The 27,738-nt window shown below is 40.1% G+C and overlaps 2 protein-coding genes across 6 annotated transcripts; one reads left to right on the top strand and one right to left on the bottom strand.

The window, feature by feature from the left end:
- LOC128872972 (zinc finger protein 425-like) lies at window positions 1-24,947 on the bottom strand. Of its 3 annotated transcripts, XM_054116195.1 has the most exons (8): window positions 23,837-23,854; window positions 21,687-21,967; window positions 16,606-16,935; window positions 14,346-14,489; window positions 13,493-13,653; window positions 12,090-12,377; window positions 11,548-11,788; window positions 1-10,602 (listed from the first exon to the last, which is right to left on the bottom strand). In XM_054116195.1, exons 3-8 carry the CDS (start codon window positions 16,933-16,935, stop codon window positions 10,360-10,362), a joined length of 1,407 nt encoding a protein of 468 aa, XP_053972170.1. In that variant the 5' UTR covers window positions 21,687-21,967; window positions 23,837-23,854; the 3' UTR covers window positions 1-10,359. The 3 variants fall into 3 exon arrangements, with proteins under 3 accessions (XP_053972170.1, XP_053972171.1, XP_053972172.1); XM_054116196.1 differs by lacking the exon at window positions 21,687-21,967 and having other exon boundaries at window positions 23,837-24,947; XM_054116197.1 differs by lacking the exon at window positions 23,837-23,854 and having other exon boundaries at window positions 12,096-12,377; window positions 21,687-22,116.
- Window positions 22,196-27,464, top strand: LOC128872974 (polyisoprenoid diphosphate/phosphate phosphohydrolase PLPP6). 3 transcript variants are annotated; one of them, XM_054116200.1, is made up of 4 exons: window positions 22,196-23,702; window positions 25,939-26,070; window positions 26,253-26,352; window positions 26,467-27,464. In XM_054116200.1, exons 1-4 carry the CDS (start codon window positions 23,634-23,636, stop codon window positions 26,859-26,861), a joined length of 696 nt encoding a protein of 231 aa, XP_053972175.1. In that variant the 5' UTR covers window positions 22,196-23,633; the 3' UTR covers window positions 26,862-27,464. The 3 variants fall into 3 exon arrangements, with proteins under 3 accessions (XP_053972175.1, XP_053972177.1, XP_053972176.1); XM_054116202.1 differs by having other exon boundaries at window positions 22,200-23,806; XM_054116201.1 differs by lacking the exon at window positions 22,196-23,702 and adding an exon at window positions 25,311-25,497.
- Window positions 27,465-27,738: the final 274 nt, after the last annotated feature.

Here is a 27,738-nt window from a genome sequence, read left to right as displayed (position 1 = left end):
TGAGTATTTTAATGAAACCTTTATTAAGACTTTATCGCGCCAAAGTCAAATAGTGACTTTGGCAATACAAACAGGTAAACGTTGCCCCGAGAGTCCTCGATGCAGATGCACACCGAACGATCTGTTTCGCCGTCAAACGAATTGTACGATACGTATTGTATATATAATTACGAAGCGTTCGTTCAGCGAATCGTAAACGATACCGGTTATCAAGGAACGGAAGCCGCGATGAATGAACGACTGAGAACCGAACAAGCACTGTTAACGATGATTACGGAGTGGCCGATATCAATTGGCCACTTTATTGTGAATTATAAGTAAACAGACCAGGCTCGCCGGTTGAATCTGCATATTGAGTGACACGACGCAGGGCGGATTCTACTACCTTAAATCACAATGGCGACGACAAGTTTATTCGTTTACTTTGTTTTTTTTTTTTTGTTAATTATATCCTTAAGATTGATCGTTACGTACGTCAGAAGACGAGTACGCGACACGCGCGTGCACGGGCTTCGAAATCCGTATACGTGTGAGTGCGTGTGTGCATCACGATGCGAATTCGTCGGTGTAGTGTGTGTAGAGCGCGCAAACGTGTCATTTATGTCAATTGGTTGCGCTAATTTAAGGGCGACGTTTAAAGCAACTGGATCGAATATTTTCGAGCGGCTTCTTTTTATACGAGCGACTGGAAAGGCAATTTCGCGATAACGTCTAAACGATTAAAAACAGATTCAGAAATATAAAAAATTCTGTAGATCAAATTGAAACGATTTCGTAGAAGACATTTTTTTCTTCTGGAACGACCTTTTAGAAACTGTGCATTTCTGGGATTTAATCATTGAAATATCAACCCTTATCAAGTTCAAAATGAACCTTCAACGATAGAAACTGCTTTTTACCATATTAGTATTAATTATAACGTCTTCGATTCGTCTCGGTATTAAAGAAATAAATGTTTCGGTATTTCTAATATCGAAAAAAGCAATTTTTAAAGAGTCGTTACTGGTAACACGTTTGACTTACTGTACAATCACGGAGAGGAGCGTCCGACGAGCACGTATCAATGTTATTAATCTAAAGTACGATAGAACAGTCGACAAACTTTGGGACGGTGTTAAGGATGAGCGTCGCGACGCTCCTCGACGAATCGCCGTCGAGCAGATGCACGGAGAGGGGTTGGTTGTCCCGGTGGCAAGCGTTCGCGGTGTAATCGTTTTAAAATCCTTATCGTTGTAGCGTTCGTTCACGGATTAAAGTATGCAGAGCCCAAAAATTCCGCGTCTCTCGCTGTCCGTTCGAACCGTAAAAAAATATTCAACCGTGCGAGCCTCAGGCAATCGTACAATGTTCGTTCTCCGATTCCCTGCCAAGGAAATTGGTAGAACACGTCCGTACATACTTTCGTATACTGTCGCCGACGAGATCGCTTGCCACCGTTTATGCAAATATAATAAATATATATATATGCGCCGTGCACACGCGTAATTGCATCGCGACTTTCATCTATCAAGAGGAACGATCGATGGAATATATATATATATATATATTTATGTGTATTATAGGTACAACCGGAACACAGAGAGACAATTGTTAAACAACGCAGCCGATCCTTAACTGACGATATTTTCCGTGTATTCGTGACATATTCGAGAAACGAAAACTAAGGAACCAGTAGTCGTTGTAATAGGACTGTTTCAAAGGTTGCTGACTCGTAGATATTAATAAGTAATAACGATACGACACGATGTGCAGATTTAGAACGGTTTAGTCAATGAGAGAATCGCAACGAAGTTGGAAACACTGAAGAAGCATGATAATTAGCAAACAGAATCTTCTTTACTCGAGTAACTTACACTTACACGTGTAATGAGTCTCTTTTTTGAAAAGACCTAAGAGAAATCATTTCCTTATATATTATTATTGCATTTATGTTTCTGTTACGTTACTGAAAATGTAAAATGATCCATATAAAAAGAATCAGTATAGTCTACCGTAAATTGAAAGATGCACGAAGAATGCTACAAACCGAAGACTATCGAATCGAAATAAATCCTCGTTCGACGGAGCGTCGAATCGTTTCGTCAGTTAACGATCGATCATGGCGATCCACTCTCTCCCCGTTTTCCCTCCAAAATTGTCTACAATCGGGAACACGTGGCAGAGATCAGAAGGCGAGAAGACGGTAAATATAGAGTGAAAGAGATAGTCCGAAGAGAAAATCTTTAGGCACACCCACACACATACACATACATTTATATATATAATATATATATATATAATATATATATGCGTAGAGCGCAAGAGTCTTCGTTTTTCGTGTTTTTTTTTCATTTTTTTTTTTGCCATTTTTATAATTTCATACTTAATACGATGAAGCAAATCGTAAATCCGGACTCAGATTTGCCAGTTGCGTTCGATCGAACGCGAACGCGCGGGACGAGGCGACGCCGACGCCGACGCGCTCGAACGACCGTACATTTGAACAGGGCGCGCCTCTACGATTAGCATTCCTCTCGTGATCGGTTTCTTCTCGTTTACGATAATTCAAAAAATAAGTTATCAGAGTACTTTGTACTTGTCAAAAAGCCGATCGATGGTCGCCAGAAGCTCTCGTACGATGTCCGATTCGAGCTAGGGATGCTCAATTCAGAAAACGATTCCTTAAATCAATATTACACGCGTGATTTTTAACTCGTTAAAGCGATCGCTCCTACACCTGATTTTCGATTTTGGAATGTCTGATACTTGATTTCTTTCGGTCTCCCGTAAAACGTGGATTCCTTTCTCCTTTGCGACAAGAGCAAGTGTTATTTGCTGGAACTTTTACGTTTTTCAGAAACGTGTATATGTAAGATTATTTATCGTTCATCGAACGTGGCCTGGCTATCCGTAATATCGTTTTAGGCAAACCTCAGCCCTATCTAATTCCATTTCATCGTTTTTTCCAACCACGTGCCTATCACGTTACGACACAACGTGCCTTATTTTTTCCTTATTATGTTTCCCTCGTCCAATATGTCTACTACTTGTCCAACTTATCCAATATACACGCAACATAAATATGCGAGCTAAAATTGATTCCAGAATCGATTTCTTCCACGAGAATCGAGCATCCCTAATTGGAGCAAAGGAAAAGCCTAATCTCGTCGATCGCCTCGCCTCGACGTTCGCCGCTTATTCACTCGTGTCAAGACGGACTCCTTAAAATTGCTCGCTTCTCCCGTACGATTCGCGCGTCGTTAATAATTATAATGTAATTAATTACGTCGTAATTCAATAGCAAATATATTATCACATTTAGATTGTATTAATGTTTAAGACGTTCGGCCGGACGTCCTTCGACAAATTCAGCACCTGTCCTCTCGTTTGAAAAATTCACCGAAAAATTTACCGCGATTCGCGTCTCGACACGCTCGAGACTAGAATTGGGCAAGATGCGTCAACTAGTTTCCGTAAACTTCGTTTAAATAAGAATTTCAACCATTTCATATCGAACGAATATAAAAGTTTGTTTGGTTGCGTAAACGTCATGAATAAATTGTTACGTGTAATATATTCGTTGCGTATTGATCGAATAAAATCTTGCCGATCTCTTTTCGATATATATCTTGACACCGATAGTGGTACAATCAAAAAGATAAGAATTTCATGATTCATCGTGCAAATAAACCCCGTAGGTACTTTTATCCTACATGTACTTCTATTAGTTTTACACTTGTTTGCAAATAGAGACTAGAAGAAAGTTCGAACGAGTGCTCGTCGAATTTCATTTTTCGGCTCTTATCGCCATCGATGTCAAGAAATGATATCGTTACATCACGTTGAGTCATCGGTATCGAGCGTGTCAACGCACCGAAAATAATCTTGCCTCGACTCGAATCCCGGTTCTTTCTCGAGAGATTTGTCGAACCTAACGTTCGTTCTAACCTCGTAATTTAGTTTAGGCGTCAATTCCTCGAAGGTTTCCAGAATCGACCAACCCGATGGCTTCGCGTGGATAATCGCCGAGAGAACCTCTCGTTTTGCCCAATCGATCAGGAGAATTGGCGAAAATTGGCGCGACAATCAATTGGAATAAATTCGTAGCTCGCGAAATATTGCTTTTCAAACGAGAGCGTCACCGATTGGACGATCGTCGACGAAAGCCCGCGATTGATCGTTCGTGTACGTAAATCTAAGAAACATTAATATAGAATATATTATCGTGTAGTTTATATATAAGGTATACGTTAAGACACTTACCATCTACTGCAAAAATTCAACAGTTAAAAGATTGTAACAACTAGTTCGTATTTCGTACGAGACAAATTCGCTCGACGAGCATTTTCGTTCTGATGATAGTTTTTTTTTTTATATATATATATAAGATCGATTGGCGTGTCTAATTAATCGACTAGCGAAACGGAAGAAACAGAGGAAAATACTCGATCGAGCGATTCTACTCGTCCGCAGCCTCCGTCTCTCTATTCTCTCATTCACTTAAAACGCTACTCTCCTTCTCCCCGATCTCTTGCTTGGCGTTGTATTTTCTTCTTCCTCCGATTTATTTCTTCTTTTCATTTTTCTTTTTTTTTTATTCTTGGCACGCATTATCTCTTACTATTGGCACGACATTTACGAACAATGAGCTTGGCTAGAATTAATTCGAATAAATCCTCGGACGCACCTGAGATCGATCGCTCGAACGATACGATGCAATAAAAAGACCTTTGTTACACGCATATATGCACCGTATACTGCAGCGAGTGTCTTTGTTATTCGGACACTTTGCAATTTTTACATTTGTTGCTTTATAACTTTGTCCAAGGGTAAAATGATCGAGGTATATCGCATCGAAGCATTTTTATCGACGAAACGAGTTTTATTAACGAAAGTGTAAAGCTTTTTTAACTTTAATACTTTCGATAACTAGACTCGATGTTTTAATGGTGTATGTATCGCAATTACCTGAAAATCGCAAAAAGATCTTTATGGGCAAAGTTATAGGGTCACAACGTGTAAATTGTAAAGCGTTCGAACTTTAAAGTCACCCGCTGGTGTATACACCGTATACTACATATGAATGCCAATAAATCGTCACTCGGCTCGAGGAGGCTCTACGTCCATTCACGAAAGGCAATTCCTTAAAGCAACGATCGTGATTACCTATGCTCGTGCGTCTCGCATCGTCTCGAAAGTAGCGACGGGACCGAAGACGGACAAAATTTTCGTGCGAATATGTTACGGTAAATGTAATAAACTGTGGATTATGCATGATCGCCGCATTTATGGTAACAAATAAATTTCGAACAACGAATTAAAGGTGAACGATTCTCGAGTCGTTGTTCGTTCGACGAAAGTTGCATTCTAAACGATGAAATAACAGATCGAGATATATCGCGGCGAACAACTAAAAATTGAATGGTACGAGTACAGTTTGAGTAGGAACGAGCGGATCGTTGGATCGGTCCCGTCGCTGCCCGAGAGGATCCTGAGTCCTTGACGTTATTCCCCGTGAAAAAATCGTCCATGGGCGAGCTTTTTATGCAACGTCAACGAAAGGAAAGCGACGGACGCGGTCTGCGTCTCGGATACGCTCGCGAAATCTTAAAGGCTAGAAATTATCTAAACGCGGCCGTGGACCAATCGTTCTAAATGGAATAATCAATCGAGCGGTTATCAAAAATAGAATATCGTTATCGTGTACGATACACAACGCATCAGTATATACCCAACAATCAACAATCGTCGTTCCGCGATATCGTCCGTCGGGGGATATCGCAGTGCGTCCGGTACCAAAAATATTACATCTCACGTAGGAGAGCACATCCCATCCATGTGCGTTTACGAAAGTCCGAAAAAACGAAAGGTTGACGACGATCCTCCTCAGCTCTGCCTCCCTCTACGCGTTCAACAAGGGAACTCCGCTAGCACACACATGTAAAATCATGCATATAAAAAGTGTCGCGTAAACGCTACATATGCCGTCGTGGAATAAATCCCTTACAAATATAAAGTATCATTTAAATACAATGTACACATATATCAAAAGCAAGAATATGGACCAGCGGACGTGATTCGTGGTACAATTGAAACGGGTAATGATTTCCTCTGCAACGAAGATAATCAAATTTCTTATTCGATCGATAGAAATTCCGTTCCGAAATCAAATATCGCGTTGGACGAATGAATATTTATTTCGAAGAATAAGTCAATCCGCAATGTCTTTATTCGTTGTAAGTTCGTAATTAATTTTCTTTTGTATTTTATTGGACGTATTTTTCGCATAGACTGGACTGATAGCTTTGGCCCCCATGATCTCTTTTCCAATTTGATCTTTGATTATAAAGTTATATCTGGACTGCGGATTTTTATGCACGAATGAAAATGTTCATAAATGCAAAAGTATACAAGCTATCAACGATAACGCACATGTTACACCGTTTAGAATATGGGACAAATTTTTATTTAAGCTCAAATTCTTTTCCTGTATTTATAAAAATATGAATTTGCATGAACATCCACGGCCTAGTTATATCGAATGAAATAATTTTTTTTCGAAGAGGTCGATCACGTAATCCATACCAAAAGAAGTAAATATCTTACACGATTAAAAGTCGATCGCTCAGGCGTCTAGATAACACGAGATTCGATTGATATTTATAAATAAACACTACATGTGTTCCACATTTCCGACTTATTTTTATACGCGTAGTCACTCCCTTTCCGGTTGTACTACAATTCACGTCACACCTTATATATGTACTGTACACGTACGCGTACAGAGAAAAGTGCGTATAATTTTCTTTAGTAATGCTTGCAATTGTAGTTACGATTGATCGAAATTCGGAAACGTTATCGGGAATTCAAAGCGGTCGGAAATCGATTCTAATAAAATAGATGTAAAAAATGAACCGACTACGTGGACAGACACACGCTGCTTAAAATAATTGGGAACGAAAGTTACACCGAAAACAACATTTCGAAGAAAGAATCAATTATCAATTTTCGTTGCAATTTGTTCACGGTTTCGATCGATCGTAACGATCTTGAAGAAATTCAGTCGCTTCGGGGGACAGATCTTCGTTTTTCTGAAATGCGAATACAGGCGTCTCGGACGAGAAAAAACGTAGCTTACGATCGCGGCCGTAACGTTGCGCATCGAAGAGCATAGATCCTCTTACAATGCCTCGTTATCTTCCCCATAAAATCCGTTACCCGCTAGAACGTAGTTATGATACATTAAAAATTGACACACATTTATGTTATATGGATCGGCTTCGGCCTTATCGCCTCTTCTCCCACCTTTTCCATCTTTTTTTTCTTTCTGCTTTATATAGCAGAAAATGTACGGTAGAATCGTTTGGGGACGGTCTTCGATCCTAACGAGGAAAAAACTTGCCATTTATTTATTTCTAACCTGCGTTAAGTGAGGATAGAATATGAAGCGAGTGCGCGCAACGAAAACTCGCGTCCGCGGGACAACCATACTCCGCTCGCTGGCTCACACTTACGACTTACGACTTTAATCGAGACACACGAAAAGTTTACGATTCGTTGGAAAATGTCCCGCACTCTGTATAATTATCGCTAATCAATCATTCTCTCGTCCTCTTCGTATAGTTGAACCATCGTTCGAATGGCTAATGTAAAAACGTTAAATGATGTTACTTGAAAGTATCGTTATCGTTTCCCATGTAATTTTTTGGGGTTACACTTATTGACCACAGCAGAAGACTTTCGAACCTCTTATCGCTATCTCTATGAAATTTGATAAAATTCACTCTTCCCTCGGTTAACGAACATATGGTACGCCATAACTGTTTGCGAAACGCGATACCACCGCGTCACGAATGGTACCGCGTTTTCGTTACCACGCTGAACGTAATGATCGCAATGATGATAATTAGCAATAATAACAATGTATACCGTTAACGATAATACGGTTAACAATCATAATTACAGCTCGGATAATTATAATGCGTAGGAAGAGCTACGATACAGGAGGGTGCGAGAGTAAAATTATGTTTGCAAAATAGCACCTTTCGCGTAGGCCAGAGATCTCGTGCTGGTGTCCAATTAGAACCTTAGAGCGGTACTTGAGATATTCAAGGCTTTCGTAGTCGATATTAACAGAGGCATCTGGGTATATAACTTTGAATAGGATACTCTGAAATTTTGACAGTATTGCAGTTAGGTTCTTCAGTAATCAGAGGATATAGAGGATACTGGCATCGGTTGTGTATCTTGGATCATTTTAACCTGTGCCCGTGTCACGGTTCATTGACTGCCAATCAAAAATAAGCAGAAGGCATGGCTCACTGATCGTCGATGGAAGATGTTACGATTGTTCGTCTGAACGATCAGAAAACAGGGAGGAGCGCGTTTCAGATAGAGGATACGAAACGTATCCTATATACTACTTAAAATATTAACTTGGTTGAATGATTAGCTTAATTTTTTAGAATTTTGGGGTGCACGAGCGTCTCTTGGCCATCGGTACAGAATAGCAGTCTTCAATAACGATCCTCCGTTCGAATCAAAAGGACGATGACGCTGATTCTACTTTCAGTCTTCCACTTAGAGCTGTCCGAGAACTCGAATGCTTCGAGCAACTCGGTTTTTCCAACCGACTCGAATACAATCCAAGTGATCAGGTTTCATCATTAAAACACTCGAATGCGCTTCGAGTAGCTCGACTATTTCGAGTGGCACGGAAAAATTCAATTGCTCGAATATATTTATTCTAATTCCTATTTCTCTATATGCAAAGAGCAAGTCCCGTTTGAATACATAAGAGAAACGATCGTTCGAAGCAAGTTTGGAATCGAATAATCGAAGAATTTCAACGAAAGCAACGAGTCGCTTCCCTAAACACAGAGAATGCAATAAAATGCAACTGTTACGGTGTATGTGATAAACTGGGGATTATGGATAGTCACCGCGTTTATCACATTCACCGTAGCATAACTATTATAAAGATACCAGGCCTGGTCGATTAATCTAAGCTTCGTGTAGCGAAAAACTACGTTAATAAATATAGAAGACACTCTCGAAAATGAGAATAAGTAGAAAAATAGGAACTTCAAGTGAGAATTGAAAGCATCTCTACAATAGTAACGAAGTAAAGGAAATTTCTCTGTAAATCCAGTCTACGATTCTAGCACCATTGCGCAGCATTATTCCCGTTCATCATCGTCTGATCAACGGATGAATTCCGACAATTAAATCGACTAATATAAGATTTCGTTAGAATTTGAAGATTAGATTAAATTATCGATGTTCGCATGCAATTATCTATATGTTTCTTATTTACTATGGGCAAACCCTATCATCACTAGTCAGAAGTTGCACTCGTTTTATCTTTCTTATCCACGTCACGTTTCGTTCTCCAGTGCTTCATTAGAATTATATACAGAACTGTGCCAAAGCAAGATTTCAAACACTTTCAAGTGACGAGCGAAAGGCTATCGAGCTTTCAATGAATTGTCTGCAATTATAGCGTCATCAAGAATACGCATTCTTCGTGAATATCGCTAATCGTCAACTTCTGACCGCTCGAACCGTCACTGATTCTCCCACCTGGCCCAGACAACAAATCTCACGTATTTACACTGCCTCCGCAGTAATCCGTGGGCGCAACAATTACTTTTGTCTCGAGAAGATTGCCGCCCAGCGATTTCGTTGGGTTGCACCGTACGTCGTGGCGGTTTTTGTCAAATTAACATTTATCCAGATAAAATTAAACATTTTTACGAAACGTTGTACTCCTAGCTCCAACGAGTTAAACGCTATACAACGTTTTGCCAAAATATCTATTAGGGTGAACCAACAGTTCGTGCGTTTTTCAGCTCATTTCGCTTCCAAAATTTTCCACGATTTTACTAAAACGAAAAACAATTAAACGATCAATAAATTAACTAATAATTCGATACAAAAGAGATTTTCAAAAGCTACAAAATGATATACAACACTCGCGTATAAAGTAATTTTAATGACTTCAAAGAATAGCACAAACTGAAACCATGTAAAAAACGCAGGAACTTTTGGTTCACCCTAAGACGTCTATCTGCATAATTGAAATTTGTGAAAGACCGCCACACGTGGCACAACTAAATATAAATATCCCTTCGAGAAAAGTCGAGTATTCGTGAAACATATCAGAATGAAATCGAAACAAACGCGAAGTCTCTTCTATCGTTTCTCGAGACATCTTCGTCGACGTGGACGTCGTTCTTCTGAGCAGCTTGAACGGTGACGGCACGATTGGCTTTGCCGATGTAAAACCTCCGCCTCCGCGATTCTAACACCTAGGTCGAAGTATTGACAAAGTTAGGACGTTGCAAGGGGACGACGATCGTGTTTCGATCGGTTGCTTCGCTAGTTGGTGGACTCCGTGTTCGAGGACGGCGATGGTTCTGGACTCTGGACGAGCGGGGTGTCCCTTCCGATCGTGGGCGTTAACAACATACCTCGTGGACTGAACGTGTCGCAATAGAGATTCTCTTTTTTGTGGACTCGTCTTACGTGGCTTCGTAGGTTGTCGCGACGGGCGCTTCTGTACGCGCAGTGCGGACAAAGGTGAGGCTTCTCGCCCGTGTGCATCCGCCGATGTTGAATGAGCTGAAGTAAGTCAGAGAGATCACGAATTAATTTTGTTTGTTCTTAAATATTGTGGAGTGTTTTGTGTTCAACAGAAAAATTGATGCTTGAACTTACTTTTGAGGTAAGCAGATATTATTCTCGCTCTTAACACGGCGAATTCAATTTATTCGTTATTTTTCCGACTTCTCTTTATGTTCTTTTTTAAAAGATGTTTAAACGAATTCAATGAGAAGTTACGATTCGGCGAAATTCCGTTCAAATTGTACATTTCTATTGGCGTGTACGGTATGTATTCGGAATTGGTCATTTATATAATTGCTACCTTATTAAATGTTTGTGTATTTCAGTAAAATAACCTTACGTAAATTCTTGTTATCAAAATTCCTTCCTATAGCTCGGGTACCTCGGGATCGCTAAACCCGTACTGTAGCTGCGGTCAAACACAGCAACAGCGCCCGAGGGTGTTCGTTTATTTGGCCAATTACTTCATTGACCAACGCGTACAACAAAATACGAACAAGACATTGTATCCCATCGTATGAACATAAAATGAAATTAAACGGCTAAGGCTGTTTCCATTTCCGACTGAAACACGCCTCGTTAAAATTTTCAAACGCGAATCGAATACTCTTCCCCGCTGTAAATCAGTTTCGAATGCACGGGGTCGCGACGCGTTCCCGTTTCTATTTACATAAAGCGATATTTTCGATTAAAGGAGGGGGAGCGGACCGCATCCAGGTATCCTACAAAATTCAAAAGGTCCGGCGGAGCATCGTTGGATTTACGATCGACCGGGGATTATACGGCTGTCGCGCGGATGAAAATCTAAAAACAATTCGAATCCATAGGTTTTACTCGCCGTCCCGTGTTTTGAAATTCTACCTGTCGCGCGGGAGCCACTTCGATACTCCCTCCCCCTCCCTCCTCCTCCCTCCCATCTTTCACCGACGAGAGAAATATTACCTTTTTCAGTTGTACCGTGCGAAAAATGCAAATATCGCAGCAGAAATAGCGATCGTCGCGATGCCTTCTCATGTGTCTGCTGAGATCGACTTCGGACGATCGGTCGGCTCCGCAAACCGCGCAGCTCACCCTCGTCTCGGGTGCTGGGCCCTTCGCGTGTGCCCTCAGATGCCTTTGGAATGCCTTCTCGATGGTGCAAGCGTACGAGCAGAGCGAGCAACGGTACTCCTCCCTTTCGTATCTGTCCATGAAAACGCATCATAAGTCGGAATTACCAGTGGTCACGGACACCCAAAGCTCGATTCGACGAAGTTTTCATACTCGAGTTTGCTGTTGTTACTCCTTTCTGTGTTAGTTATGTTAGTTCGTTCGTGGATGCCGCCTATAGACGGCAGTGGTACCAAAAGGGTTAATTTATTTTCTTGTTCGTTGCTGCATCGTTTACCAAACTCGCAGGAAATCCAGTATTCGTCCCGAATCGAGCTTCGCGTGGTCTCGTGCCGTCACGAGCAGACAGAGAGTTGCAGAAAATTTTCAAGTACCTATACCTGACGCGTTGCAATGCCAGGCTTCGCTTTTTCCCTGTCGGCGTCATTCCCTGTGCCACGTGCGCGGCCACGTGGGTCTCCATCTCGCACCTGCTGCTCGTTATGAAGTCGCAACCCGATGAAGGGCAGCTTTTCGTTTCTCCTGACTCCGTGCTGGAGACCGGCGGATGACAATCGACGATGTGCTTCCTCAACGCGGGCCTGGTCGGCGCCACCACTTCGCAGGAACCGCAGGAGTAACCGCGATGAGCGTTGCTCACGTTTGGACTGCTGCCTCGAGACCTGGAAACCGGTTGGAAAAATGCGAGACATGACGTACGTTACGCAGGAAATTAGGCAAGTATATCTTTAATGGGAATTACGTGCTAAACGTTCAGTCACGATTTAAAAGTAACAAAAAGAGGACTGACTAAATAGCGCAGCATTTTCTAAGGAATACTGATACATCTAACAGCGCAATAATATTTACAATTCCGATGGACATTCGACAATTCAGCGAATATGCAATATTTCGCAACAAGGAAAGAATGTTCGGTGACTATTTCGAATGGTTCTCCAACAAGGGTATCAAAGGATTAACAAACATTCGAAATTTCTCAATCGATACGCGCAAAGCGCTATAACTCAACATCGGTCAATATCCTTCGGAGCTCTTGATTTATGACGTCATTTATCTGGAATGTTTCGGGTATCTGAAACGCGCTCGCATCGTCCAACAGAAACGGCGATTTGCCTTCTAGTTCGTTGGATGCGTCAATTTCGTTTCATCGATTTTGCGGTGCGCTAAATAAAAGTCACCACTTGAACGCGTTTTGAGTGGTTCTCGCTTAGAGGCACATTCAATAAATAAATCACCGTGGTTGCTTTTTTTAAAAAAGTTATTAATTGAATATTTTTCTACGCGTCATTTTCAATGGAATCACAAATCAAACAGCGGTCGAATTTTCACGAAATCGTAGCCAGGACTGATATTCTCGGTCGCAGTAAATTGACTCTAAGGAAATAACGATAATTTCAAATCACCATCTATCGAACTTACAGTTCCAATTCCAATCATAACTATACGAAATACTATTTTCGTGTTTTATCATTTTCGTGTTAAAAAGACCTCAATTTAAATATCGAGAAGCAACGAGTACGCGTAGATAAGAAACTGATGATGCTTAATGGATCCGATAAATCGGAAGGTTTTCTGAACACCTTTGGCCACGATATTCCAAAAATTCGATCTCTCGCGCCGTTCGGTCTCGTCTTGAAAGCGGGCCGTGGCTTCGGCTTATCCGACCCGCCAGGATAAAGAAGAATTTAAACGGCTGGTGCGGGGGCCGCGGCATTAAGTAGGTTCCGATGTAAGCCACTTTGGCTGGAAAGGGTTGGTAACTGGCGAGTATGCATACTTCTCGGTGTAAGACGAATGTTCGCTCTCTGAGTCGCTGTCGGAGGGAATGTTTGGGATCTCTGTAGCCTCGAGGGCCGCCGTCGCCGCAGATAGTCTTCCCAACATGGCGGTGTATGCGCCGAGGACCCATCCATTTAGAACCGGCGTAACAGTTCCTTCCTGTTACAGAAACGAAGTATTAATCAATCAAATTAACGAAACTATTAAGGATTTAATTTTTATTAAATCGGTATAGTGATAAATTAGTACAGCGATTACTCTAAACATGACAATAAAAGAAAATTGAAAATAATTTATAATTCTTATGCCATGTCAAGATTGATCTATTCTTGAAATGTCTATATCATTCGGAGGATAAAAGTGAATATTCGAAAAACGCGCAGTACAACTATTTCTGAGCAAGTATGCGAAATATCACAATGAAATATTTATATTACAATCAAGCTTCCGTGTTTGCACCTAAGACGACAAAGAAAGAATTCTGAAAAGAAATATACATGTCGAATCGAGTAATCTCCTCCTTTTCGAAGTCGGTTAAGAATCCAGAATTAGTCGCTCAATTCTTCATACAGTCTACCAAGGGAAGAATCGATTAATTTAGATGGCCGCGTCGCGAAACTTCTGTCAGGGAATCAATTAATTCTAGCTGTGGCCAAAGTTCCGAAATGATACTCGAATGATGCGTCTGTCGACGCTGGGTCATTCCGTTATTTTTAGTTATTTTGCTAATCGATGTTTTAGTGTACCGTATTTCAGTCGTTATCTGGTTTTCTTTATACCGGCTTAGTTACTTTATTTTTCCTCTTTTAGGAGTCGAAGGAACTTGCTGAGATCGATCGAACTCGGCGTACCTTATCGAAAGCAAGGTAAGCCATCGGGTCAAGCAGCTTCGTTGAGAGATTATTGTTAGCCGAACGGTGGGAACTGCTTGTACTTCCGCTGTCGCTTTCCTCCCCGGCGTCTTCGTTGTCGTTGTTTTCTTTTGGTACGGAGATCTGTATAATCAGAAAGAACCGGATAAGGTCATCAATTTTTATTTTATCCTAGACAGTTTGTGGATGTTCTTTTCACACCTGAGCGTGAACAAAATTAAAATTAAGTATTAAGTTTTTTTTTGATATCATTTGAAAAATAGATATTTTAATAAATCTGTAAATTTGACAATAGCGACGCTAATTTATATCCAAAAGCTTCTGTTTCTTTTTTATCTCAGATGATTTGATACGTGTACTTTTTATGCAAAGCATTATTTTTTAAGCACATATGTGGATTAATATATAAACTTGTAAATAATATTATGAAAGAAACGTCCAAGAGCTTAGTTTTCATTTTGATATTCTGCCATGATCTCTCAAACCTTCAAACTTTATACATTTGATATTACTTAAAATATCTTCTTTTGGATAATATAGTTGTGTTCAACAGAGATTCAAAAGTCCACTGATATCGATAATCAGCGCAATCCTGCGATGAAGCTAGCAATACCGCTGGCGAAATGCCATGAACTTCTTCCAAAAAGGACACGATTTTCATTCTGTCGGGAACGATATTAACAGTAAAAACTGGAATCGCGAATGTCGTAAGGATTTCAGTCGTAATTCTCGTCGAATATAACAGGAACGTATTAGTGCGCGGATATTTTTGCGTGGCCCTCGATGAAATGCTTCGCGGTTCGCGACGAACAAAAATAACGTTGAATTAAATTTCAAATTTTTAGTCTATTCTAGGATTTAAATAGATAGCTGAGGTATTGATATTTATTTAATATATAGCAACCACGCTTTGTTTGCGATTTTCGAATCAGTGAACAGGAATGAAAACTCCATTCGTCAAATTATTTGTTTGTGAACGAATTTGCAGGCGATCGATGGACATCACCGAATTAAAGAATTATATTAACCAATTGTTTTACAAAATTAAATTCACTCATGTAATCGCTTCCAATTTAATTAAAATGTTCGCATCTGAATTAGACATCATTTTTTCCATATTTTTATTACGTAAATAGCGTATTTCCTAAGAAATATTCAATTTATATCAACACATAATGCATCCTGCGAAAGAAAAGCGACCTTCGCGAAGAGCGTATTAGGTCAGACGTTACAGTTAGCCGTTATGTAAGGAAAATTACTAGCTGCTGTCTACATTCTACTTACTTGCAGTACTACATTCCCCTTAATCCAAAGACTGCTTTTTTCCTTTTCCTTGTAATATCGTACTGGATTAAGGGGAATGTGCTGCAACAAATAAATTAAACGTATACAGTGTCGAGCAATGTTCCATTAACCATAAGCCTCAAGAAAGCTGACTACAACGTCTGATCAAAATACACGTAAACACCTTTCTAAGGACAGCAAATGAAAAATTTTCAGGATACATTCAAGTATACTATTCTCTGTAAAATTAACGAATTTGATATCATCCTTTTAAGAAACACTCTTTATTCGAAGAGAAAAAATTCTGCGATATACTTCACCTGATTAAATTTATTAACAATTGTAAGGTGATCAAACATCGCGAGTCTATTGCACCTTTCAGATGTACACTAGCAGTCAATAATTTCGATACATCACAAAGAGCTGTTTTGTAATAAATTCATACTTAATGAAACGGACTAATTATATTTGAATTCATCGACAAAGTTTGAAAACAATTGGACAGATTTTCTTAAATTTTTCCTTCGTTAAAATACCCAGCCTTAGCAGTGTACTAATTATTCTAAACTTTTAATTCTAACTGCCTTCCATTTCTCTTCCAGTACATCTCACGGATCATTTTTATTTGTAATTCATTCTTCTGTTTTCACAAACTGTTTCGTTGCGAACCTCGTTATTAGGTCAGTTACGAATATCGAGTATTTCTCAACTTTTGGTTCGCCCTAATATAATCTGATACGATTTGCGTGAGTGCATTTTAGGGAATTTTCAATAAAACACTGGACATTTCCATATCAATTTCGAGCGTAAGACCCGCCTGAATTTTCGAGGCAATTTTTCGAAGAAAAAACTGCATCTTATAGTCCGTAAAATATGACAGTAGTTCCACTCAATTATGTATGCAGGGAAAAATGACAGGTGTAGCGATGAAATTAATGATCGATATCGTATATACCTGATTATCATTCTCGTCTGGATTTTCGATGTGTCCTTCGTTGTCGTCTAGTGGTTGCTGGTCGTCCTCCCGCTCCGAGTCCTTTTTCTCGACGTCGCCGTCGCTGGAGGCGACGGAGGGTTTCGTGACCAGCTCCATGGGCCCGTAGGGTGGTCCGGGCGATGTAAGCGGTAACGGGACCATATCTGGCCGATGAAGGGCGCTCAGGGCGAAGGCTGCCCTTGGTAGCAGCTGCGTCGCGCTTGGTGGCAGAATCGGGTGCCTTCGGGCGAGACGCGGGTCACCCCAAAGTTCACCCGCGGCGTGAAGACTCCAGATCCCATATTCCATCTGGAACCGTAGCCGCAATTGGGTCAGCGAGGACCGCCGTCGACGATCCTTGCCGATCGTCTGGACGCTCGCGTCGCCCCGCGGAAAGGGATTCGAAGCGACGTCTGAGCGAGCTGTTTCGCGACGACTATTTAAAAGGCGGACCGACGACGCGATTAAAAGGACACCGAAAATAGTGCGACCGTTTAATGGAAAAAACGATACTCTCTTGTTCGGCCGGATTATTTCGCCTCGACAACCGTTACGCGGGCCAGACGAATTCTCGCTCGGGATGAAAGATTGATGGGAATCACGAGCCGGGAAGACTGGAAATAGAACCGCGGTTAATAAAGGATAAGGTCCTTCATCTAGCGAGACATCGATCGTTCGGCAATTACCGAGAAACAGATGGATCCGAGAGACGAAGCGGGACGCTCGTTGGCAATTTCGCGACAAACCGTTTCGGATGTCTTGGCCTGGGACGAATAAATAGCGCGAGGTATGGTGGAAATGATTCATTTGACGCGTCAACCCTTGGACCAACACTGTCACGAATATTTCTAGGAGGCTACAATTTTGTTTCTGTACGAACGGAAAGTTATTTGCGAGTTTAAAATAATATCGACGTCGAGAATGGTTCGACTAAGGAGTGACACTATTTCACTCTCGTAAAAGATGCTAGAATTTTGTTAGAAACGTCAAAAGTACGCTAGAGCGACGGATTCCTAAATCGAGCTAGTCCATTCTTTATGATCAACGAAGAAGTGTTCACCAAACTCCTTCGTTATGATAACATAAAAATGACATAAAAAATTACATATTATCACAGTATTGTACTGGAATTCCTAGTATTATAATTATGGGCACGATAACCTTTTATTTGTTTCAACATTCGACGTTGGCAGCTTATGAAAATTTCGATTAGACAATTTATCCAGCGATCGATTATCAACCCGTAAATATCCTAAGTTTCAAATTTGATACCGGACTTTTCAATCGAATTCGGAACATCAGGCTTCTAAGGGTTAAACAAACGCGATAGATTTGTGTTTTAATATACGCACTTCGACGTAACAGATCAGCATTCGATACAAACGATGTACTCGTGTTCGGAATTAATTTCTAATAGGTACCTTATTTTTCAATCCCATAACCCCTTAATGATCGAGTTATTAGCCAGAGACTGGACCGTTGAACGCGGAGGATTATCGATAACTGATGAAAATAATTCAAAGCTGCACAGTACAGACGTAATTATCGCGCGCATTAATGCGTTTGCTTTTCACGGCGATTCCTCCAATACGATATTTAATGAATTAATGAAGATAATTTTCATAAAATGAAAATGGCCCGCGAGCACGCCTCGATGGAGATTACAACGGATTTTTGTAACGAGCCATGGAAATAAATGTACTGCTTCGCAAAGAATCGCCGTCGGGCGAAATTACAGGATCAAAGGTGAACTGCGAAATTGTACTCGTTCTCGTGGAGAGTATCGCGAATCGCTCGACGGACACCTGAAGCTTCGATCGCGACGAAATTGTCATTCTTGACTTCTCGTCCAGTCATGTTGGAGTTCTAGCTGCTAGACTAAAATACACGGGACATTGTAGAAACGAAGTTAATTTATTACAAACAAAAGAAAACCAAGTTCCATGGGATCTTTTCGTTCTTTGGTACTGTAATTCGAACATTTTTACCGGAATGTAAAATTCAATAGAGATAACTCGTATTACGTCGATTTCTTTACACGAATCTTCAATTGAAAGGCTATTCATTACGCCTTTCTACCTTTGTACGGCCAAAGTTCAGCGAACTTTCGAACGTAAAAGTTAAGAATTCCAGAGAAATCGCGAAAAATACGACAAACTAATTACAGTAATTGCACGTGGAATATACGCAAGAAAAATAATTACAAGTCGCAGTATTTAGAACGCGGGTATACAATAATTCTCCCTTGGTATCCCATGTAACAAGTAAAGGGTTGGTATTACTAGAGGTTGATATTTAATATTTGTTTTCACGTTAACGAAATTAAGCTTCGTAGAATTTTCACGTGCAGAAACGCCGCGTAATTGCTGCGTGTTTTGTAATGTTTAATAAGCGGATCCCCGCAATGGACGAGCCCTGAACTCATTATTTGCAAAACTTCGTCTGCGCTCATTACTCGCGAAACTGTCCAGGGGAAACAGTAATCATTTTAATGACCGTTTTCGCGTTTAAAAATGTTCCAAACGAACCGGAGGACTTCTGATTGCGGAAGTTTCTGCGCCGTTTCCATATCCACCCGAGCGAATCCGCGCAAAAACAACACAACAAACGTCTCGACTAATAAATCCATCGATCGACCGTTTTACGAAGCCGGTGCAGTCCGCGGAATGGAAAGTTCGTGCGTTACATTAACATGATGGCCGCGCGACGGATAGTTCATTGGCAGGTAGTCGATACCGATACAACGTTAACGAAGCTAATACTTTCGGTAAACGCAGAAACGGCGAAGATCGAGTCTCGTGTAAATGCCGCTTCAATGATTGCTCGATGCAAAAATAACTATTTCGTGATGACTTTTCCAGTATTCTAATAAGGAGACGTTTCCGGTATTTACATTAATGGTTTAAAAACTGTCTAGCTGCGTAACGTAATAAAATGTTATTTTGGAGAACATTACAATAACGTACGGAAACATTTTTCATTTATGTTCGAAGATACTTGAAACAAATATCGTGTAATAATAATTGTTATAAAAATTTTGCGTGTTTTTCTAGGCTTGTTAATATACCAAAGAATGTAGATCTCATTAACGTTTTACGGAAACTAACGAAAGAGAATTATAGAATCACTGAATTGTACGAAACGTGATAAGAAATACAGGAACAATTTTACATGAATATACGAGTTGCGCGGGATGAATATAACATAAAATGGGAAATGGTAATGCACATTTCGATTGTAGGTCACGAGAATCGGTGTACGCGATGTAATTCCTAACGGTGGATCCGCAACAATACTACGCGCACGACCAAACGAAATTCCAGTCGCGACAGTGGAAGAAGCCCTACGGAATCGGACCAACTGATGCCTCCAATCACGAAGCGAAAAGTTGAAAAACAATTTTTCACTGATCGAATTTTATTAATATAAATTTCCGCAACAAAATCGATTAAACTAAGTGAATGGAATTTCGCACAACTGTTTTTAATGGGTTCGCAGTGGAGAGCTATATCAAAAGAAAGATTTCCTTTTGCTGCCTGACAGGAAATTGTACTCGATAGAGAGGGCCCCTGAACTCGTCTTTTTTCAACATTTCTCACAAAGCAGATTTTGCACTTCTTCCCTATCGACGATCGATTAAGTATGCAAATGCACTTGGACAACTTTATCGTGAAGAAGCAAGCAAAGAAAAAGAAAAAAGAAGGCGAACTACAAAACCGCGACACGCGACCCATAAAGTGTCGTTTAGCGGTTATTTTTTGAAAAATAAGGCAGTCTTTGGAAATGATCGTCCTTAAAAGTAAACGTCCCTAATGCAGATAAATAAAAAAAATAACAAAATGCGTGTAATTCAGACAGTTATTTAATTAAATTCATTTGTTCAAACGTAAAATAAAGTAAAATACAAATGAAAGATAAAATAAAAATATCAGTCCATTCATGAAACAATAAATATATAAAGCTATACTTCTATCATTTTTGTTTTGGTTTCTATAGGTGCATGAAATCAACAATAATTCTCCACTAATCCGTGCACCATAGAGAGGGGAGGAGGGCTTTTCATACCCTTCTATACTTTCTAACGACAGCTTTACAAAAATATTGCGCTTTGAATACACCTGAATATAGAAGGTTTAAAATTGAATATTCCACAAAAATCTTGAAAATGCATTGAAAGTACACAATTCTATAACCGATTCTTTGAAAAACAGAAAGATTTCCAAAATGGAATATTCTCGTATAAAAAGAAACTCTTACACGTTATTTAATTTCTTTAGAATTTTCAACTATTTTAGCAGACAATCTCGAAATATTAACATGGTGGACATAAAGCAGTTCCTCTCCTGGTGATGCGAGTAACAAGAGCAGGAAAAATTAATTTCAGAACAATACAAAGAGTGATACGTGTAATTTCCTAATCAAACCGATATCTCCAAAAACTTTCTAACAGAAAATACATTCGAATGGTAGAAACGGAAGTCTGACGTACATGCAATTAAACCAAAACAAATAAAACTTAACCCTTAGCGGTTCAAATGTCTAACGCGTTGATAAACTGCCAAGTCCGACTTTCTCTTCGCAAATAGAAAATACGTTGTTCATAGGATTAATCGTAAGCCTTTATTTACTTCAAATACCAAAACTTTAGCCAATATAAGTTTACATCATCGAACGAAATATTTAAATCGCGATTCCCGAAAACACGTTACCGATCTACGAAACGATTTCTTCGAAAGATAAACTACCAAGTAAAACGTAGAAGCATGTTACCTCTATAAATTGAATTTACGAATACAAGCTATATATAATTGTCAAATATGCGAATATTTCTAAAACGATCGACGGAACTTAAATAAGCTTAGCGATCACCGGTCTCGCAATGGTAAACAGTTCATTTTCCAGTCGTTTCACTCGGAACAAACAAGATAGTCCCGTGCTCAAGGCACACGGGACAACAACGCCAAAGTTTCCCTGGTGTCTGGGAGGTGTACTCGGACCGCTAAGGGTTAACGAACGAGAATCGTTGTTTCTCTTCGTTGAATATAGTCAAAAGATCTTACGGATGCCCGTCCGGTGGCCTACCGCAATTCAGGCCGATCGTCATTACGGTAACTCATCCCCCGGTTACCGTGGCACCCGCTACGTGCAAGGACCAGCCCCACGATCTCTCTCTCTCCACGTTACCGGTCGACCGGAAGTTACGGCAGTAGCAACGCGGCTACGAGTGACGTGCACGCGGCCTCGCGGGTACCGCGGCGTAGAGAAATACGTCCGGATACGTGCTGCCGCAGAACGAACTCGCGAGATTCCTGACCATTGGACCGACCCTCGTGCATGCATACTTTAGCATAACGTTCTCTATACAATATCCAGAAAGAGGGACGAGGGGAAGGAACGAGTGGGAAAGAGAATGAGAGAGAGAGATGGAACGCGGTGAGCCGCGGGATGCACGGACCAGAGACAGACAGAGATATACAACAGCCCCTTCCCATCCCCTCCCCCTCCCCTCCCCCCCCCGCCCCGGCCCCGCCGACGCCGCCGCCGGTACCCGCCCCCTCGCAACCGCGTCGTCCTACCTCGCTGACCCCTTCCCGTTGCCCTCGCGAATCGATTTGTTATTGTTTTTGTGTCTGCGGTCGTCGCGGCGAGCGGGGCGCGTATCGGTGGGTGGCAGCCCCGGAGACCGGGTTCGCGAGAGGGAAAGAGGATGAAGAGAGTAGTAGCGGGCGAGGGGCAGAGAGAAGAGTGGGGGGGGAGGGACGAAGGGAGGCTGTGTCGGTCGCAGCTTCAAAGGCTCGGTTTTCGGGCCGGCAGAGAGGCGACCAGGAAGGGCGAACGGGGGCTGCTACACCATCCAGGACAAAAGGGGAAAGGCGGTAAGGGTGCACTTTGGTAGCTCGAAAGAGATGGAACGAACAGTTACAGAGTTTCCCGGCCAGTGGTGTAGCCCTTGTGACCCCCGTTATCGAACTCTATGACGAATCCTGCGACCAATCCCGAAAACGTATTCGAAGGAATTCGATGGTAATGCCTCGTCGACCCTCTGTCGGAATTTCTTTGTTTTTTGTTTGTTTGTATGTTTGTTTTTTTTTTGTTTGATTTTTTTTTTTTTTTTTTTTTTAGTGCATCCTTCGTCCTACGTTCAAGGAGTGCACGGCTTACGAGTGTATCGAGCGTTATTATCGTTTACTGCACGGCATCGTGTCCCCCGACCTGAACGAAAACGCTCTTCAAACGGCGTCAGGGAAATCCTGGCTACGCCACTGGGGGGAGGGGGGGGGCCTTCCATTGCTAAAAAGAGCGAGAGAAAATGGGTGGCCAAGGATGGAAGCTAGTACACTGATGAGAGAGCAAGATGAGAGGAAACGAAGAGTGGGAGAGGGGGGTGGGTGGGGTGGCGGGAGGCTGGCGGGTGGATGGAAGAAACGACAGGGCGAGAGGGAGGAACCGCGAGGGTTAAGCGGAGAAGGGGGTGAAGGGGTTAGTTGCTGCTTGGTACTCGGCGGGGCGGAGGGGGTGTGGGAGGGCCGGAGGGAAGGGAAATAGATCGGATTGCGTGGTCGACACGAGGGTTGGTATGAGTGCGACGGGATAAAAGAGGGAGCAAAAGTGAGAGAGCGTGCGACAGAGATGTTGGGTGGTTTGCAGCGTGAGAGAGAAAGAGCGAGAGAGGGTTGGCAAGGACGTGGATTGGTCGGAGGGAAAGAGAAAGTCGTGGTAAGACGTGGGATACGACACGGTTTGACAGGTGACAACCGATCGGACCACTGACGTCACAGATCACTCGCTCGACCGTTCGCTCGCACGCACAAACACGATTTATAACCGTACACGTACGCACACACACACACGCACACAAGCGATCGTACGTTCTTGACGGTGCACGCGCGCGCGCTCGTGAGACGTGCCCGTGTATCACGCCGTTATTCGCGTTCCGTGCACAGGCTACGTCGTACGTAGCTTTTCACGTCGCGAGGGAACAAATAAAAAATGTTGCACCGCACGAGATGGTGAGACGGAGTGAAAGAGCACGGGGACAAGAGAGACGGAGAGTCGTGACAGAAGAAAAAAAAAAGGTACGAAGAAATGTTCATAGGACGATGCGATAAAGAGGTCCAGGGTGAAACGGAAAGGGAGAAAAAGAACGAGAGTGGGAGAGACGAGAAATTTTTCGACGGAAGTAAGTAGTAACGTGTTATACGATGCTAACCGGCTGATAGCCCCGCGCGACGCCTCTATCTGGTTACCATTACACTCGGATGTATGAAATGCGCCAGCAGCATACACCATCCCCCCACAATAGCCCTATTTATGATTGGGCAAAATTGCTTTCCATGCGCAGAATAAAATCGCGCGCGGCCGAGGAAAAATCCGCGGGGGTTGGATGCACGCGAGTATCGCGACCTGCGCCCCGTCGCTTCTCGCACGATATTTTCCAGACAACGTGATCGACGACATTCTGTGCTCGCGTACGAATTACGCGAATCAATCGTCGGCTCGCGAACGATCTTTGTTCGTGCGATTTTCTTTACGTTACGCGCTCGCAAAATTTGGGGAAAAATTAAATATGGCGAGGGTCCGCGGTCATGCGCAGACGCCGCTATCAAACTCAGTGCCGTGACTAGCAATTCTGGAGCTCGCGTGAATCGAATATACGGTGAATCCATGTCAGAGGGAAATTAACTTTTTCGATACTATTCTTTTTTTGTATAAAGGAAATGTTTGTAGCCTCGAGCCACTCGGGGTTCGATAAATGTAGCTGAATTCGAAAGTTTCGGTATTTTGGGGAATTTGAATGATTATAAATCTATTTATTGACAATGTATAATTTAATATTATGTCCACTACTTATTTATGTACCGTAGATATTGTTACGAGCACCAGATCTATCAAATCATGGCCAACTGCGTAACATTGAAGATGAAGAAGACTGTCGGTCGTTACCGACGATATTGACGTTACGTTTATTGCAAATAAATCGCAATCTGAACTTATAGATTGTAGTGTTATAAAACAAAGAATTGCATTAATTATACATTTATGAAAAATAAAGAATAATTCATTGAAAGATATCAGTGGCGCTATCTTACTGTAAAGGTAATTTACATAATAATAATAAGACATAATGAGAAAGTTGTTATGCAAATAATTTACACTATTTATATAAATAATAAGTCGATAAAAATTAATACTAAATGGTTGCCCCAGAAATGTTGTGAAAATAGTTCCTACCATTTTTGTCAGATGGCGTTACTGATACAATAGTTTTTGCTTTATACCACTACAATATATTAGTTAATATGTCAAATGTATCATTTTTTTAAATAATTATTCAATGCTGTCATAAGTATCGATTCGGTTAGTGGCGTCATCGGTGGGAAAACGCCCAAGTTTGTAGTGAAAATAGTTCCAACCTTTACAGTAAGATAGCGCCACTGATATGTTTTAATTAATTATTCTTTATTTTTCATAAATGTATAATTAATACGATTCTTTGTTTTATAACACTACAATCTATAAGTTTAGATTGCGAGCCTAGTCCCAGTTTTGAATTACTCTTTGCACTATCACGCGGATAATGCTACGTTTAGTTCACTGTGGCATAGAGTGTACTATTTTGACTGTTTACATTTAGCAATTACGTTCGTTCACCTTTAGTTGTGTGTGTTAACACATCTAATAAATGTATACCCACTTACTGTTATCGGTGTTTAAACTGACCGATAACGTCAAGACGATGTTAAGGAAATTTCAATACTAACTGCAATTCATCGAACTCTTAGTTCGTGTTCATCGTAAAAGTGATTAGCTAATAGTCACTAATAGTTATACATTTTATTTTTGTACAATTTGTAAAGCAATATGGATAAGGTAATTATATGTATTTTTAACAATTCGGCTTTGTTCATGTAAAAATCACAGAAGTGCTGATACACAACAAATATTTGTCGACCTACTTCTTGTCAATAATTTTTTATCAGATTATTACAGAATATGTTGCATTTAAAATATAAAACATTAAAAAATGATTTTTACCGAAGATTTTTAATCGTGGCAATGACAGTTTGTGTAAATCACGTTAAGATTTTATATTTATTTCATTTTATTCAAATAAACGGGCAAAGTACATTTTTTTTACTTGTCAACAATTGATGGTCAATTGTATTTTTTATTTTGAAAATAGGTTATACAAGATTAAAATAAATAACATTTGATTCTGTTTTGAATGCAGTTTATTTTATAGTTTTTTTATTCTATTCAATTTTATGTAGTTAATATCTTCATTGAAGGACTATTTCTTTTATTTAACAGAATAAAAGAGAAATTCCAAAGGTTATAAAGGATCTATTAGTTTTTGACATTAAATTTTCACATAATTTGGTAACACAAGCGGAAAAGTTCAATTTTATGAAGCAATTGAGAGTGCATTACGCAGTATTGGAGGTATGTTTAAAAATATAATTATTATTAATTAACAAATGGTTTAATTTTGAAATTAATTTAAAAAATCAACTATGATAGTAGTATTATTTGTAAATTGTTTCTTACACATTGTGCATAGTTGCTTCTACAGTACTCTTAGTTTAATGACTTTTTATTACATTATTTTTCTTTTTTTTTTGTAGATATCATGTCATGGCATTCCATGGATCGCATCAATACTTGCGCTTATTTGGATTCTAGACAATAAAAGCTTGTATCAAGTACAAGTCAATTTGTTGATAGGTAAGTTATATCCTTTAATTGAATGTATAATAATTAGGGTGTAATGCCAGTAATATTAAAGTTACAATATTTTATGAAGCCGGTTTTCATAGGAATATTTTATTATACTTTCAGGCCTGCTATTGGACATTATTGTCATTGCTTTGTTGAAATCAGTTACACGACGAAGACGACCTTCAGTGTCTCCTGTTCCTTTTGCAGTAGGGCCTGACAAATATTCATTTCCATCGGGTCATGCTTCACGGGCAATGTTAGTGTTCTATTTCTTTAAATATTTGTGGCCGGTATCTGTACTTTTTCTCACTCCTATATTAGCATGGGTTGTTGCCGTAAGTTTGTCTCGGCTTTTAATGAGAAGACATCATGTTCTTGATATTATTGTAGGATTATTTGTAGGTTATGCAGAAGGACTATTTATGAGTTTGTTGTATTTAGAGCCACAAACTTGTTATAATTTAGTATATTGGTTAACTGATGAAAAGCTAAGTGGTGCAGAATATGATATTTAGGTGTTAGTTATGGACATTTAATGTTTGTTTGTTTAAATTTGGACTTGACTTTAAATCATCTGCAACAAACAATAATAAAAAGGTGATATTTTAGTTTATCATCAGCAAAGTAAAATATTCGTGTTGACTATATTACTTTTAAAGAGTACTGAATTATTTATTATAACTCTATATGGACCATCTATAAAGTAGACTTTGATAATATTTTTTTACAAGTATAAAAAGTATGTAGTTGCATCAAAGATAGTATTTAATTCTATATTACTAGTATAACTCATTAATAAAGATTATCCAGCTACTTTAGAGGCAAGTATGTGTTGCAATTGATTTAAAGTTTTATATAAATTTCCATCTGTTGACGTTTTCTAGAAACAGAAATAAACGGAATTTTATTTGAATGATAGATGACGAATAAATACTCTATGTAGTAATTTATTTGCAACATTTATTTAATTAAAATAAATGGATAGGTGTTTAAGGATCGAAAAGATATCCGAAAAATTATATCCGATAACTCGTAAATCATGGTGTCAAATAATTTACAATATTTTGTACTTTACTCATTTATTCTTTTGTCACATAATATAATTCTTTTGATAATGATGATTCCACTTTTATATGTACTTAGATAGCATTCCGTTATCTTGAATTCATAGATTTCTACGAATTTGATAATAGAAGGTACAAAATTTTAAGGCATGACTGATAAATATGTTTTGTACGAAAACTTTTCTTTGGTCTAATGAGGTATCGAACGCGACAAGATTAGAACTGAATAATAATAAATCTACTTGGAGTTGACTATCATAAAAAGAAGGCATAAGTTCATTTATATAATGAACTTATATATGACTACATTTGCGGTACATGAAAAACG

This window comes from Hylaeus volcanicus, chromosome 2 (genome assembly GCF_026283585.1).
Source record: "Hylaeus volcanicus isolate JK05 chromosome 2, UHH_iyHylVolc1.0_haploid, whole genome shotgun sequence".
NCBI classification, from domain to species: Eukaryota; Metazoa; Arthropoda; class Insecta; order Hymenoptera; family Colletidae; genus Hylaeus; species Hylaeus volcanicus.
Note: the sequence above shows the minus strand (reverse complement) of the source record. Positions and strands in the feature narration are given on the sequence as shown.